The following is a 13811-nucleotide window of genomic DNA, read 5'->3' on the forward strand; positions in this document are numbered from 1 at the left end:
CGGATGATGTGGTTCTGTTGGCTTCATCGGGTGAAGGCCTCCAGCTTGCACTGGTTCGCAGCCGAGTGTGAAGCAGCGGGAATGAGGATCAGCACCTCCAAATCTGAGGCCATGGTTCTCAGCCGGAAAAGGGTGGAGTGCCCACTCCGGGTCGGGGATGAGTTCCTGCCCCAAGTGGAGGAGTTCAAGTATCTCGGGGTCTTGTTCGCGAGTGATGGGAGAAGGGAGCCGGAGATCGACAGACGGATTGGTGCTGTGGCTGCAGTGATGCGGACGCTGCACCGGTCCATCGTGGTGAAGAGGGAGCTAAGTGTAAAAGCGAAGCTCTCAATTTACCGGTCGATCTACGTCCCTACCCTCACCTATGGCCACGAGCTGTGGGTAGTGACCGAAAGAACGAGATCGCGGATACAAGCGGCAGAAATGAGCTTCCTCCGAAGGGTGGCTGGCCTCTCCCTTAGAGATAGGGTGAGAAGTTCAGCCATCCGGGAGGGGCTCAGAGTAGAGCCGCTGCTCCTCCACATCGAAAGGAGCCAGTTGAGGTGGTTCGGGCATGTGACAAGGATGCCTCCTGGGCGCCTCCTGGGTGAGGTGTTCCGGGCATGTCCCACCGGGAGGAGGCCCCGGGGGCAGACCAAGGACACGCTGGAGAGATTACAGCTCGGCTGGCCTGGGAGCACCTTGGTGTTCCCCCGGATAAGCTGGAGGAGGTGGCTGGGGAGAGGGAGGTCTGGGCTTCCCTGCTTAGGCTACTGCCCCCGCGACCCGGCCTCGGATAAAGCGGATGAAGATGGATGGATGGATGGAATTATATCCACGCTCTTTGGTTCTGTCCACCAGTTCAGAAGTTTTGGCGCGAGATATGTGAAGACTTATCAAAGTGTCTGAAATGTAACAATCCAACTTCCCCTTTAGTGTGTTTGTTGGGCAGCTTAGATAATGTCACTTCAGAAAAGAATATAGCCCATATGGTTTTCACTGCCCTATGCATAGCCAAGAAAATAGTCCTCATGAACTGGAAAAATAAAAATAATCTTAATTCTAACCAATATAGAAATTATCTATTAGATCACATTAGTCTTGATACAGCCTCTGCCACCACATCAGATCAATTGCTCTGGGCTCCTTTGATCAGCTCCATCATCCGGCAGCCTCGCCTCTGTCAGTGCGCCCCACGGCAGCTGTGGCTACAATGTAGCTTGCTATCACCAGTGTGTGAATGTGTGTGTGAATGGGTAGATGACTGGATGTGTAAAGCGCTTTGGGGTCCTTAGGGACTAGTGAAGCGCTATACAAATACAGGCCACTTACCACCTAGTGGGGGTGGGGGGTCATAGTTTGGTCCCACCTTCACTGTTGTGATTGGTGTGGGGGTAGGGACAGGCTTAGGGCGTCGGGGGGTTCCCCGGGAGCATCTTCCTTGGGGGGCTGAACCCGGGGTAGCGGTCATGGCCAATTAAGGGCTCTGTTGGCTCTTGGGTGACGGTTTCCTCGTGGCTACATGCAGTGGGGCTAGGGGAGGGTCTATGCTGATGGACGTGGGTTACTGACCTGTCAGCCTGGCTGCCCCTGGGTGGGTCCGGGACAGGCGTGGGGTTCTGGGGGCGCTCCGTCTCTGGGCTGGGGCCGTGGCCGGGCCTCGGGGGCTTGGGTCCTGGTTGGTGTGTTGCCGGGGTTGTGGGTGTATGGGGGCCCAGCCCTGGCGCAGGGTGCCGCCAGTGCATCGAGCCACCTGGGTGGCTCTTCAACTGGTGGGGGAGGTTGTCACATCTTGCAGGAGCTTTCCTCTCTTCAGGAACTCTCTCTGCAGGAGGGGGAGATACAGGAGAGGTGGAGGAAGATCTCAGCCTGGGCGTCTATTGTCTTGTGTAGTCTGGAAGATGAGTGGATGATGGGGTGGGAGCAGTTTTCTCTGTGGTGGGATCAGGTGGACTGTCCCGGGCTCTGTGGGGCCGGGCGGCGCTGCTGCACTGGGCCCCGGTCCGGATGGGCCTGGGCCCCCTTTCCCTGGCGGGTTGCAGAGTATGGGGGTGCCTACTGGGGTCAGAGGGGGAGCTGGCCCCAGGGAGGGGTCACTTGCCCCTCCCTTCCTTCCCTCCCCATCTCCAGCTGCCTCCCTCTTCCCGCTCCACCACAATCACCCACACATGCAGGGCCTTGGGGTAAGGGTGTGTCACCAGGGTGCAGAGGAGCCATCCCCTGCCTCTGTCCCCTTCTGGCTGCCTCTGCCTCAATTTTATCTCACAACTTGACATTCACATTACTCACACTCTCATAACACATACATATAGGATCTTGGGGGTGGGCACGCAACACAGACTCCAAGTTACCATCAGGGTGTACACCTCACCCCTGGTGTCGTTGCCCACCTCTCAATTTTAAATACACGTAGACATTGAGAGCTAGCAGGAGGGGCTATGCGCTTACCTGCTGCTCTCTGGCAGGTAGCTCCATGCCCTCCTGGGTTTTAAATGCACCTTAGAACACACATACATCAACACTACATATGAGCGGGTGGAGGGAGGTTTGGAGTCTTCTCACACCCCCGTTCTCTGCGGCCTGCTGGAGCGGGGGGGCTAGGAGGAGGAGTTGGCTGTCCGACTGGGGTCTGGAATGTGGGGCCTCCCTGCTGCTGCGGAGTCGGGGCGGTCTACTTCTCCCCACCGCAGGGAAAAGGGTAACACCACCTGGGTCTGGGTGCAGTTTCCCCCTCCAGGGGCAAGGGTACCTAGACCCGGTTCTTAGAGTACGCTTGGGGAGTGTGATTGTGTGTACAGTGTCTATTTATGTCTGTCTCCACGTTGGTTGAGTGTGGAATAATTGCTTATGAGAGCATGAGGGTGGGAATGGATGTTTGTATCTGTGTGTGCCTGTATGTCTGTGTCTATATGTCAGGTTTGGTATCAGACGCCACCTCTCTGGGGACATCTCAGGCCCTCCAAGGTTTGGAGGCCTATCTCCCCCACCACTTCCCCTGCCGGTGGCGGACGCCCTCAGACATCGGTGCGTTGGTGGTTCTTTGTGTCCGGGGATGGGCGTCCAGGTACACACCGGCTCACTCCTTGGTGGCTGCTTGCCGGGGCCTGGAGCCTGGGGCTCGCTCGAGCCACTTCGGGGGTGGGGTGCCCTCGGCCTCTCGGCCTGGGGCTCGGTCACTCAGGCACAGCTGGCTGTCGGCGGAGCTCACGGGCACATCACTGCAACCCCCCTGGCTTCTGCTCCGCGGCTGCTGAGTGACCCCTCATCTGGGACTCTCCTCAGCTCTTTCTGGGAGAGTGGCGCGGCTGCCCCTCTGTTGGTCTTCCTTGGTCTCTTGTGTTCTGGGGGCCTCTGGATGTCTGGAGTTTTGATCTCCTCCATACCTGCTTCATGCCCTGGAGGACGGGGCAGTGGCCCCCCACACCCTCTAGCAGATCATTACATGAAGGAACCTTTTAAAAACAAGCGCATCCATGCTCACAGGTGTACACACGGGTGATCACACACACAAACTACACCTTTTTTGGCTCCTACCTCAAAGCACACTGTGCGCTGTCGATCTTACGTGCTGCACAATAATGTTTAATATTTAGTATTTAATGTCATATTCCCATATATCATTGTGATGTTGTTTATTCTATTACTCTCGTTTTCTTCTGCTTGTTTTCTTTTTTCTATCTCAACAGGTGATCCAGGTGATCGATATATGTATTTTTTGTCTGCTTATTCTGTTGGTTTTTGTTTTTTGCCCTTTTTCCCCGTCCCTCCTCTCAGCTGTTTTTCTTTCCCTCTTTCTTTCTCCCCTTTCTTTCCCCCAGTCAAGTCTGTCCCGTATTCAGCAAGTGACAATAAAATAAACAATAAAAGGTGAATCAAATAGACCATTACGGCAAGGCTGGGATGGTCAATTTGGTAAAGTAAATCCGTTGGGCATCTTTCTTCGCCTTTAGACAATAATTCTGATGGCAAAAGAGCCAAACGGGACAGGCAAAAAACCCCCAAAAAAACCCGCCTGCGATGGTCCACTGGGGAGAGCCCAGGCAAACGTCCTCAAAACACCCCCTGACACAGGGGGCAGGCTCACGGCTGCCATCTGGGCCACTCCGGATAGCAGCGGCAGTAGCCACAGAACCCATTCCACAGCATGCCACTGGCATGCCTCGGCACTAACCTGGAATGCCTCCATGAGGATCGTCCCCGTTCCCTATCCGGTGCATGGCCACCGTCAGAGGAAGGGATTGCAGCGGTGCGGCTGCCCTATCCAGCCTCTCCCGCACACTTGTTTGTTGTTCTGCCTGGGCCCAAAGCTCATTCAGCTGGTCTTTGTGCACTGCCGCCTGCTCTTGGTGCATCGCTATATCTGCCAGCATTTGCCCAAGTAGGTGCAGCAGCTGCACAGGTGCCGCAGACTGCGGGACCACCACTGTGGAATGAATGGACCCCACGTAGCCTCAGGTGACAGTTTTATGGTGTTTATTTGCACAATACATTATCCTTTTTCCTGACGTTAGGAGGTCAGCTTTTCTGCTGCTTCTCCACTCAATTCAATTCAATTCAATTCAATTTTATTTATATAGCGCCAAATCACAACAAAAGTCGCCTCAAGGCGCTTTATATTGTACAATAGATCGCACAATAATAACACTCAGCTCCTTTCTTGAGCCCCTGCGTCACTGAAATAGGGACAGTGTGATTACTGAGTGGCAGCAGCTGCCCTGCCAGCCACCCTGGCACTGCCCCTCGAGCCCACTGAACCACCCCTACACTGCAGCGGAGCCAGAGGCAACACCCCTGCCATATGCACACTCCAAGTCTGGGATGAATAACTAACCCAAGCTGAGGAGTCTAAGTATCTCAGGATTTTGTTCACAAGTGAGAGGAGTGCAGAATATGAGATCAACAGACAGCCTGGGCCACATGCCAGTCCACTGTAGTGAAGAGAGAGCTGAGCGTAAATGTGAAGGTGTCAATTTACTGGTCAATCTACGTTCCTACCCTTTCCTATGGTCACAAGCTCTGGGTACAAACCAAATAAAGTCATCATCATTTGTATACAATATGTAAATATGACAGTGAAGGAAACTGAAAAACCCACATTACGCACCAAGAGGGGAAATCAATACTCCAGACAGAAGGGCTATAAAACCCTAAAAGTAAGCTTTAATTTAAATGATTGACTTTAATTACTTAAATTAAGCAGTGTGTTCTGCTACCTGGAAGAGGCTGCGAGCATACTGGTCGTTCAAGTCAATATTGATCATCTGCAGCAGCATCTGAACCTCTTCGTAGCTCATCTTGTCGTCACGGTTTCGGTCAGCCCTACTCATATAAGCATGAATCCAGGTGACATTGTCAAGGAAGCACTGATGAGCCATATGGTGTATTTTAACATGACGTTTCATTGGTTACCTGTTACAGTGCTAACTCTCTAGTTTGGATCTCTTGGTTCCCAGTGGTCAACTATTATCAAATGTACACAAAGTAGTGCTTCTATAAATCCAAATGAATAGAGATTTATGTCCACCCCCACAAAAATCAAGGATATTGGTCAAGTTTCTCCTTCTGGGTCATGTTGTCCATCCTCTCCTGCAGGGTACGGATGCCACGGGCCCAGCACTGAGCTTCGTCTTGGCTTTGGCAGAGGAGATCCAGGCTTTTACGAGGCCCTTTGAAGACCACTGTTAAACACTGGTTTTCAGGTACTGAGCCAGCCATCTGCCGCAATGTCTCTGACTGGCAACCTTCGTGCACACACTCCACTTCCATGATGGAGACTGGAGGATGAAGAAAGAAATAAAGTGAGCAAAGGATTATTCAAATATATTCACACCTTGTGATTGTTATGTTTTAAGATTTTTTCTTTTATCTTTGTTTATTATTTGTTATGATACACTGCGTAGTGGGCAGAGAATTGGACCCAGTATCCAGGACTCAGAAACAGAACTGAACTCAAAAGGCAGCTTTATTGCTGGACATGCACGAAACCAAAGTGCAAAGAACTTAAGTAAGCAGATACTGGTGAACATTAGCTAGAGAACTACACTGAGAAATAGACAGGGCACACAGCTATAGGGAGATCACAACAAGTGACAGAAGGAAACAGAGGGCTTAAATACCCATGGGATATGGGTAAAGGTGAAACACCTGGAGAACACAGCTGAGCAGAATCCACTAACGAAGCAAGGAAGGCAAAGCAGAACATAACACACACGAGACTATAACTAAACTCAGAAGCACAAGAGAATAATATATACAGAGACAACTCTTTTGTAATTTCAAAGAAATGAGCACATTCAGAACCAAGCTCAAAGACCCAGGACCATGACACTATTAGGTTTTCTACCCAGTTCTTGGTTTCTTTGTTCTTTAGAATTTGGTTCCTTGCTTATTCTGGTTTCCTTAGTTTCCTCTTATGTACTGTTACCACATCTTTGTCTCTGTGGTTAGTAACTTCCTGTTTTAATTTGGAAGTCTTTTGCCTTCTGTGTTGTGCTTATAGTTTTACTTCCCCTATCACGGATTAGTTTCACTGCTTTCTTCTTACCGATCTGTTTTCCTAATTTAGCCCTCAATGTGCTCTTATGTGTGTATAACCTGTCTTTCACTTTAAGCTGACTGTATCATACTGTTGCCTGCTTATGTATTTCCCTGTAATTTTGGATTTTGTTTCATGTATTTCTGTTTACTGTTTGTCTCTGGATTTATAGACCTTTTCCGTCTTTTTCAACCAAATGGCTCTCATTATGTTTTGAACCTTGTCCTGTCACAGGCAACCAGAACATGGATGCAGAAGATATAGCAATCCTTTCCAGGGACCTGAAGGAGAAATTTAGGAAGCTTTTTAGAATTTCTACCTAGATTTTTGGATCTACAGATATTAAAAGTCTGTGGGCTGAAGGCCAGCAGAGCCCATGCTGATGATGGTGATGCCATTGCCAGCCCCCATCACAGCCCAGTCTCAAAATGGGCTTTGCCTCTAGGGGACTCTCATCCCTACCATTGATAATGGGCTCCAACCAAGCTTTTGGAGGGGTCTCCTCTGCCACTGTCAGCCTCCTCCCAACCCCCCCTGAAGGATCATGACCTTTATCACCAGCTGCCATTCACCCCCTCCAAAGGGTCTCCAACCTGGGTATTGCTGGCTGTCATCACTGGCCACCGAGTGCCAAAACAGGCCTACTGGCCACCTCCTCGGCCATTGTTGGCCCCCAGACTCACCCTGAGAACTCTCTCTCTTCATTTGGGTAAACACATAAAACTGCTTCTCTGCTTTGCCCTACAGCCAGGCCAACCCACAGGACTGTCTTTGTACCTTGCATCACCTTTGGACCAGCTCTCTGAACATATTTTCCTTTCCCTTTGGTCTCCTCTGCCTCTTGATTCTGCACATAGACCTTTCTTTTCCAGCTTTTGAACTCTATGGTTTTGTTTTAGTAAGACATTTTGTTTGTGTCTAACAAGCTTTTTTATTGCCACACGTCAAGTCCAATTACAACCATCTACAAGTTTTTTTAAATACATCTGAGAAGATTATGGAATGAAGAATACAAAGATTTAGCTTCAATGTGGGGATGAAATGAATCTTATTTAGAAATGTAATATACTAGAGGAAAACTATCTCTGTAATGACCTTGGATATCAGGAGTAAACCACAGTACTGGCACACCAACTCCAGTGCCAATTAAAGGCCCTGTACTGTACTTGGGAGTGGCTGAGTCATATGTTAACTACACAGCATCAAACCACAGGCTCCAAGGCAGACTCCCGCCATATGTTTTGCAATCCCACTATTTGAACTAGAGAAAGGATCTTATGCTCAAAATAGATGAGCTCTATAATCAGGGCAACGTGTGTGACCCTCAGATAGAGAAGGAGGGAGTACAAAGTACAGAGCAGCAAACTGTATTTAAAATGATCAAAAATAGATACAGTACATGGACATTTTACCTTACACACCCAGCCACCACTGAGCAGCCACTTGTTCTCCAGAAGTTAAGTCTACAGTGTATTACATAGGTTATATGTAATGTTATAGTTCTCTTTTCATATGAGCCAATCTAGTTACTTTAATCACTTTAGCTAAAGCATAATGATGTTGGTCAGCATGTCTGTATAGTAACCCTTTATAATAACAATCATCAATAAACAGAAAAATGTATAGGTAATTAAACTTTATTTCACTGTTAACAAATAATTAGACCATGATTTTTCTTTAGATTATGTGAATTTAAAAATTGGAGAAAAACATCTTTCTACCACAGGCCATGATCACTTGATGATGATTACATCTTGACCAAAAGTTGAGACATATTTTTGGCTCACGCATTAGTGATCATTAAGAAAAAGCTGGTGTGATTATTTATCACAGTATCAATGGCTGGATTCCTGTTTCTTTAGACAACATATCATATTGTTCCTGGACAAGATAGTGAACCCAAATTGCCTCTGAAATGTCCACTGGAGTGTGTGTAATAGATAAAAAGCCATGCAATAAAGTTCTGCATGAGCGTGTTTGTGAATTTACAACAGTGCTGTTAGTGTTTCGCTAAGAGCATCAAAGCACTACATTAAGTGCCATTAGAAAGTATTTGCCCCCTTAATGATTTCCTAGTTTTTGCATATTTCTAACACTTACACATTTCAGATCATCAAATACATTTAGACAAAGATATTGATAAATCACAGATTTGAGTTTGAAAAGTTTGTATGCACAATTTGCACACAGATTATTTGTGTATGCACTGCTGAGGCCCACTGACAAACACACTGAGAACTCCACTTCTGGCTTAAAAAAACTCAAAATGAAGGTTTTGGAGTGGCCAAGTCAACGTCTGGACTTAAATTAAGACTGAGATGCTGTGGCCTGACCTTAAACAGGTCCTTCATTTTCAAAATTTTCCAACATAACTGAATTAAAAACATTTTGCAAAGAAGAGTAAATCAAAATTTCTCCACAACTGTGTGAAATAGTCATTCATAGTTATTCCAAATACTTGATTGTGGTTCCTGTTGTCAAGGAGCGCACAAAAAGTTATTAGGTTTGAGGGACAATTACTTTTTCAGACAGGTACAGACAGGTTTGGATGGCTTTTTTTCTATTAATAAATTCAATGATTTAAAAACTTTATTTTGTATTTACTCGGCTTATCTTTGTCTTACAATAGAATTTGTTTGATGAGCTTTGTGTTTTATAATCATCAGCACTGTATAATATATGTTATATGAAAATAATCATTTATTTATTCTGTGATCGTGTAACAGTGTGGACTATAGCTTGTTATAGTTTAATATTTCATTTACAACTGACAATTCAAATTCATTTAGTGTCAATAGTGTGATGCTGCATACAACATAGTACAAAAACTTACAGGATTGTTGCTCCTTGGCCCGGCTGGATGTTTTGTATGATTGACACCAAACGGTGACACCATCTTCCAGCAACTTCAGAATCCGTCGCTTCTGCCAGCGAGGTGAGCGAACCTTCCCATGTAATGATTTAATATGTTACAATACATGTAATATATAGCATTCACAAACTACTTCTAACTGCTACAAATGGTTTATAATTATTGATACCTTCACCATACTAGAGCCCTGCAGCATCTGCCTCACATCTTCATCATTTTGCACTCCTAGAAAGCATAGAGACAAAATGATGGTTGATTAAAATTATGTTATATACACTGTATTTATATACTGTATTTGGGTGTGTATAAAATTCAGTAGCACTGGGATAGGGTGAAGAAAGAACAGGGAGGGCATAAAGAGTGGAAAAAGAGATCAGAGTTAAAATTAGAGGCTAGTGTGTATACATCTGCCACACCACAGCTGCTCATGTGGGTGCACTGTAATTGAAAGATATCTTGGGTGGGTGGACAGAGAAAAATGGAAGGAAAAACGATAAAGACAACATTTGGAGCCATTATAAACTTGGGCTACAAAAACAAAGTAACACCTCCAGAAATGTGCCTCATAGCTGAATGGATGTGTAATTCTGCTAGAGGAGATTCTTTATTATACAGTTATTCATTATAAAAAAATATGTGTGTAGAACTGTAATTTTGCACCAGGGCACGAGCAATCCTTGTAGGGTTAGTTCTTATAACTTGGACATAGTTCTCTCTGTTTTGTATGTCAATACTTGAAAGTACAAACTGTCAAAATTCTTGGTATCCCGTTTGTGGGTTCTTTTGTAGAATTTCATGAACTCTACGGCACGGAAGGAACCTTTCAGTGGCATAAGTGTATGGTGATTAGTCTAGAGCCCAAAAGGTGGACTGCAGTCTGAATCCGGATACAAACACTATTCTGTATGGACCCATTAGATTTGATTCTTGGTAGAAGTTTTCTTGTATGTATGTACAGCACGGTTATTTTAATCTGTACTGCTATTTCCGTTTTTTGGCAGTCAGTGTGTGCACACAGGAAACATAGACCAATCACATGGATTGTAAGTAATTCCATGTGATGTTACTCAGCCAATCAGGTCATTTTTTTCAAAGCAACATTCCAAATGTGTGTGTGTGTGTGTGTGTGTGTGCGTGTGTGTGTGTGTGTGTCTGTGTGTCTGTGTGTGAAAACAGAAAGCAGGTGATTAGTTATTGATATTTGCTGAGTTTGTTTATATGTAGAATGTAATGAGGAAAAAGGAGAAAAGGGGAAATTCAAACTAGACTTTTTCTTTTTTTAAATTAAGGACTTTATATATAAGACAACTCTTTCAAGAGTTCTTTATTTCATTTTGAATGTAAAAGAACATTACTTTATTTTATTTTATTTTATTATATAGCACTTCAGTTCATAGTGAAAACATATAATAAACTCTGCTGAAATACTATTGAATTGAATGTTCTTTATTTTACTGGAGACCCAGTTGTTGACCACATACAGTCACTAATACAACTATTATTAATATATTGAACTTAATTATAATGTCTGTGTTATTCTGGAGCTTCTTTCGAGGGGATTTTCTCAAACTCGACCTCCTAAAATTTTGTCTAGACGTAAGCATACGGCGCATCTGGAAGTTATTCACAGCGACTTCACTTGTTCCACATGTTGATGTGTAAGCCTTATTCTAACATGGATTAAATAAAATTTTCACCTCAAAATTATATGCCCAATACCCTATAATGATAGTGAAATGTTTTCTTTAAATTCTTGTAAATTTATAACAAAAGACTAAAAATATAATACATGCATAAATATTCACAGCCTTTGCTTATTACAATTCTTGATGATGATAAAAGTTTGGCAAACCTGGACTTCTTTAAGTTTCTCTGTAAGTGAAGAGATTTCACGTCTCATCAGAGAAGCTTCTTCAATTTTAAAACCAAATTGTGCATGGTCCCAGGTATTTAAAACGTACTGGGAGTTATTCCAGGTTTGTTGACCTACTATTGTCCATGTGCTTGATCACATGAGCCATAGTTTGAAAAAAGGCACGACTAAGGCCTTTCTACCCTGACTGCTCAGAATGGCTGGGCAGCAGATATAGGAAGCGTCCTGGTGATGCTTCTTCCATCTATGGATGATAGACGCCCCTGTGATTACTGGGACCTTCAATGCACCAGAATGTTTTCTGCACATTGTGCCTTAACATAATCGAGTCTTGGAGGTCTACAGACAATTCCCTTGTCTTCACAGCTTAATTTGTGCTCTGACATCTGCCGTCAACTATGGGACCTTATATTAGAGAGGTGCCTTTCCAAATCATGTCCAGTGAACTCCCTCCCCCTAAATGGCCGTGACATATGGCCACTCCTTTCTCAACTTGGTTCTGCTGCAGGTTTCTTCCTATTAAAAGGAATTTTTCCCTTCCCATTGTTCCCAAAGTTGTATTACCCTGGGGTCCAAATTTTTTTGTTTGAAAAAAAAAAAAAATCATATAAGTGAAAATGCACAATTTTACTCCAAGTTGCCCGTAAAATTTTCAACTGGCCTAACTTTTTTTCATGAAACATGTTATCTCTACAAACCCATTAAGTGACAATCAAAATACATACTATATTATAAGATTAGGAGACAATGAAAGAAGTGGAGTCATGTCAGGTACTATGATACATTTTTCGGGCTCAGTTTATGTTACTCAATTCAGTGGGGCATATTTAAATGTGAAAACTGTACAGCAATAACAACAGAGTCACTTTCTTATTTTTTAACAGGATTTGAATAAGTCAGGAAAATATTTTTAAGTTAATTATGAGCTCACTGGAATACGGCAATTTCAGTACTATCTGGATGAACTAGGGCAGCGTGGAATAGTATACCTCAAGTATCTCAATTTTTACTAGGGAGCAAAGCAAATGTACTTTCAAGCACTGCAATCTGAATGTGGCTAACGGGTTAAAGCAGGGTTAACGTCTAGCAAAGCCATTTTCTCAATCGGAGGGAGTGAGGGAGATACCGGTACTCTTTCAGTAAAAATACAGAGCATAATAAACGCACAGACTGCTGTAACAAAAACACTCACCCAGATTCCGCAGAGGATCAATGGCCTTTAATTCGGACGTCCCGGCTCCGTTCTTCACCTGGGGGATTGCTTTCTTTCTGTTGCCCAACATACTGTAAAAACGATGCGATTTATTTAGCTCTCCGTGCCTCCCTCCGTCCCTGCAACCGTATCCTGCGTTGTGTGTGTGTGACCGAGGTAGGAAGTTGACAATCTACTGGCTCGGCTGTCAAGACAGTGTATACAAATCACAGAGCAGAGTGCTCCTCATGGTTTTATCCTGCCGGAGGAAAACAAGAGACAAGCCAAACCTTCTCAATGTCATTGTAGTTGGATTGTAAAGCATCGCTTCCTGGATGATTTTCAAAATAAAAGCTTTGTGACGCGCAAACAGGGTAGACCTACCTGTTTCATGTCATTTATTTATATTTATAAAAGACGACAGCTGGATTCACGTAGTCTCTTGAAGCATTTTTTTTTTTAATTCGGGTACAATAAAAATAAAAATAGTGTATAGGGGCATAATTAAGACCTTGTGTGACCATTCTCTGCTTGTCATTCTCTGCTTGTGTCTACAGGATTTAGTAATTTTTAGTTGAATATCAATTAATTTTTTATTGTTATATTTTATTTATATAATATATTATAGCATTACTTCATAGCAACAGTTGTGCCTTTTTCCAGTTTGTGAACTAATGTTACTGGAATATTAGAAAGAAAACAACAGCCATCACCAAATTCGCCATGGATAGCACTTGGTGATGGTGCGATACAAGAACTTCCTTTAAACAGGAAGATAGACAGACACAGTCAGTTCAGTTCTTTCTTATTGTATTGCTTAACAGAATATATCTGTACCCATTCATCCATCAATTTCCCAATTCAGCATTGGGAGTGGAGGAGGCGGGAGAACATGCAAATTCCACACAGAAAGGCCGTGCCTACATGGTGGATTTGAACCCAGGATATTCTTGGCAACATTGTGTCTGCACCTTTGCCATAGAAATTAAACTTCTCTTGGCGAAGTCAAGAAGTACCTTTCCAGTCATTCACTACATTTTATTTATACCAGTCCTTTAATTCATTCAGCGAGTCTTACACCCGTTCCAGAGAGCCTGTTTGATTAACAATAGATAAAATGGGCTATCTCTAAATATTTTTGACTGTTTTGGCATGTTGTATTCTACTAAGAAAGCTATTGAAACACATTATTGCAGATTCATCATGATTAACTAAATAATCGAAGCATTATTTTAAATTGATCAGAACTGAAAGGTGAACATTTCCTAATCACGATGCCACATTAGTTATTTATTTGTATTTCCCATGTATTATCACACCTTACCAGAAATAATACTTTTTGAAGCTTTTAACCCAAATC

At 44.1% G+C, this 13811-nt stretch overlaps 1 protein-coding gene across 2 annotated transcripts in view; it reads right to left on the reverse strand.

Moving 5' to 3' along the window:
* Positions 1–13811, reverse strand: part of LOC100702229 (1-phosphatidylinositol 4,5-bisphosphate phosphodiesterase delta-3-A) — a 59057-nt gene that overhangs the window by 40784 nt on the left and 4462 nt on the right. The window contains exons 2-6 of one of the 2 annotated variants that reach the window (XM_013266389.3): positions 12452–12710; positions 9556–9611; positions 9348–9459; positions 5525–5753; positions 5193–5322 (exon numbers count right to left, since the gene is read on the reverse strand). In XM_013266389.3, the coding sequence (XP_013121843.1) occupies positions 5193–5322; positions 5525–5753; positions 9348–9459; positions 9556–9611; positions 12452–12542 (618 nt within the window). In that variant the 5' untranslated portion in view covers positions 12543–12710. Of the gene's footprint in view, positions 1–5192; positions 5323–5524; positions 5754–9347; positions 9460–9555; positions 9612–12451; positions 12772–13811 lie in introns of those variants that run through there. The other variant, XM_003458560.5, reaches the window with a different exon arrangement.

This window comes from Oreochromis niloticus, linkage group LG8 (genome assembly GCF_001858045.2).
Source record: "Oreochromis niloticus isolate F11D_XX linkage group LG8, O_niloticus_UMD_NMBU, whole genome shotgun sequence".
Classification (NCBI taxonomy): domain Eukaryota; kingdom Metazoa; phylum Chordata; class Actinopteri; order Cichliformes; family Cichlidae; genus Oreochromis; species Oreochromis niloticus.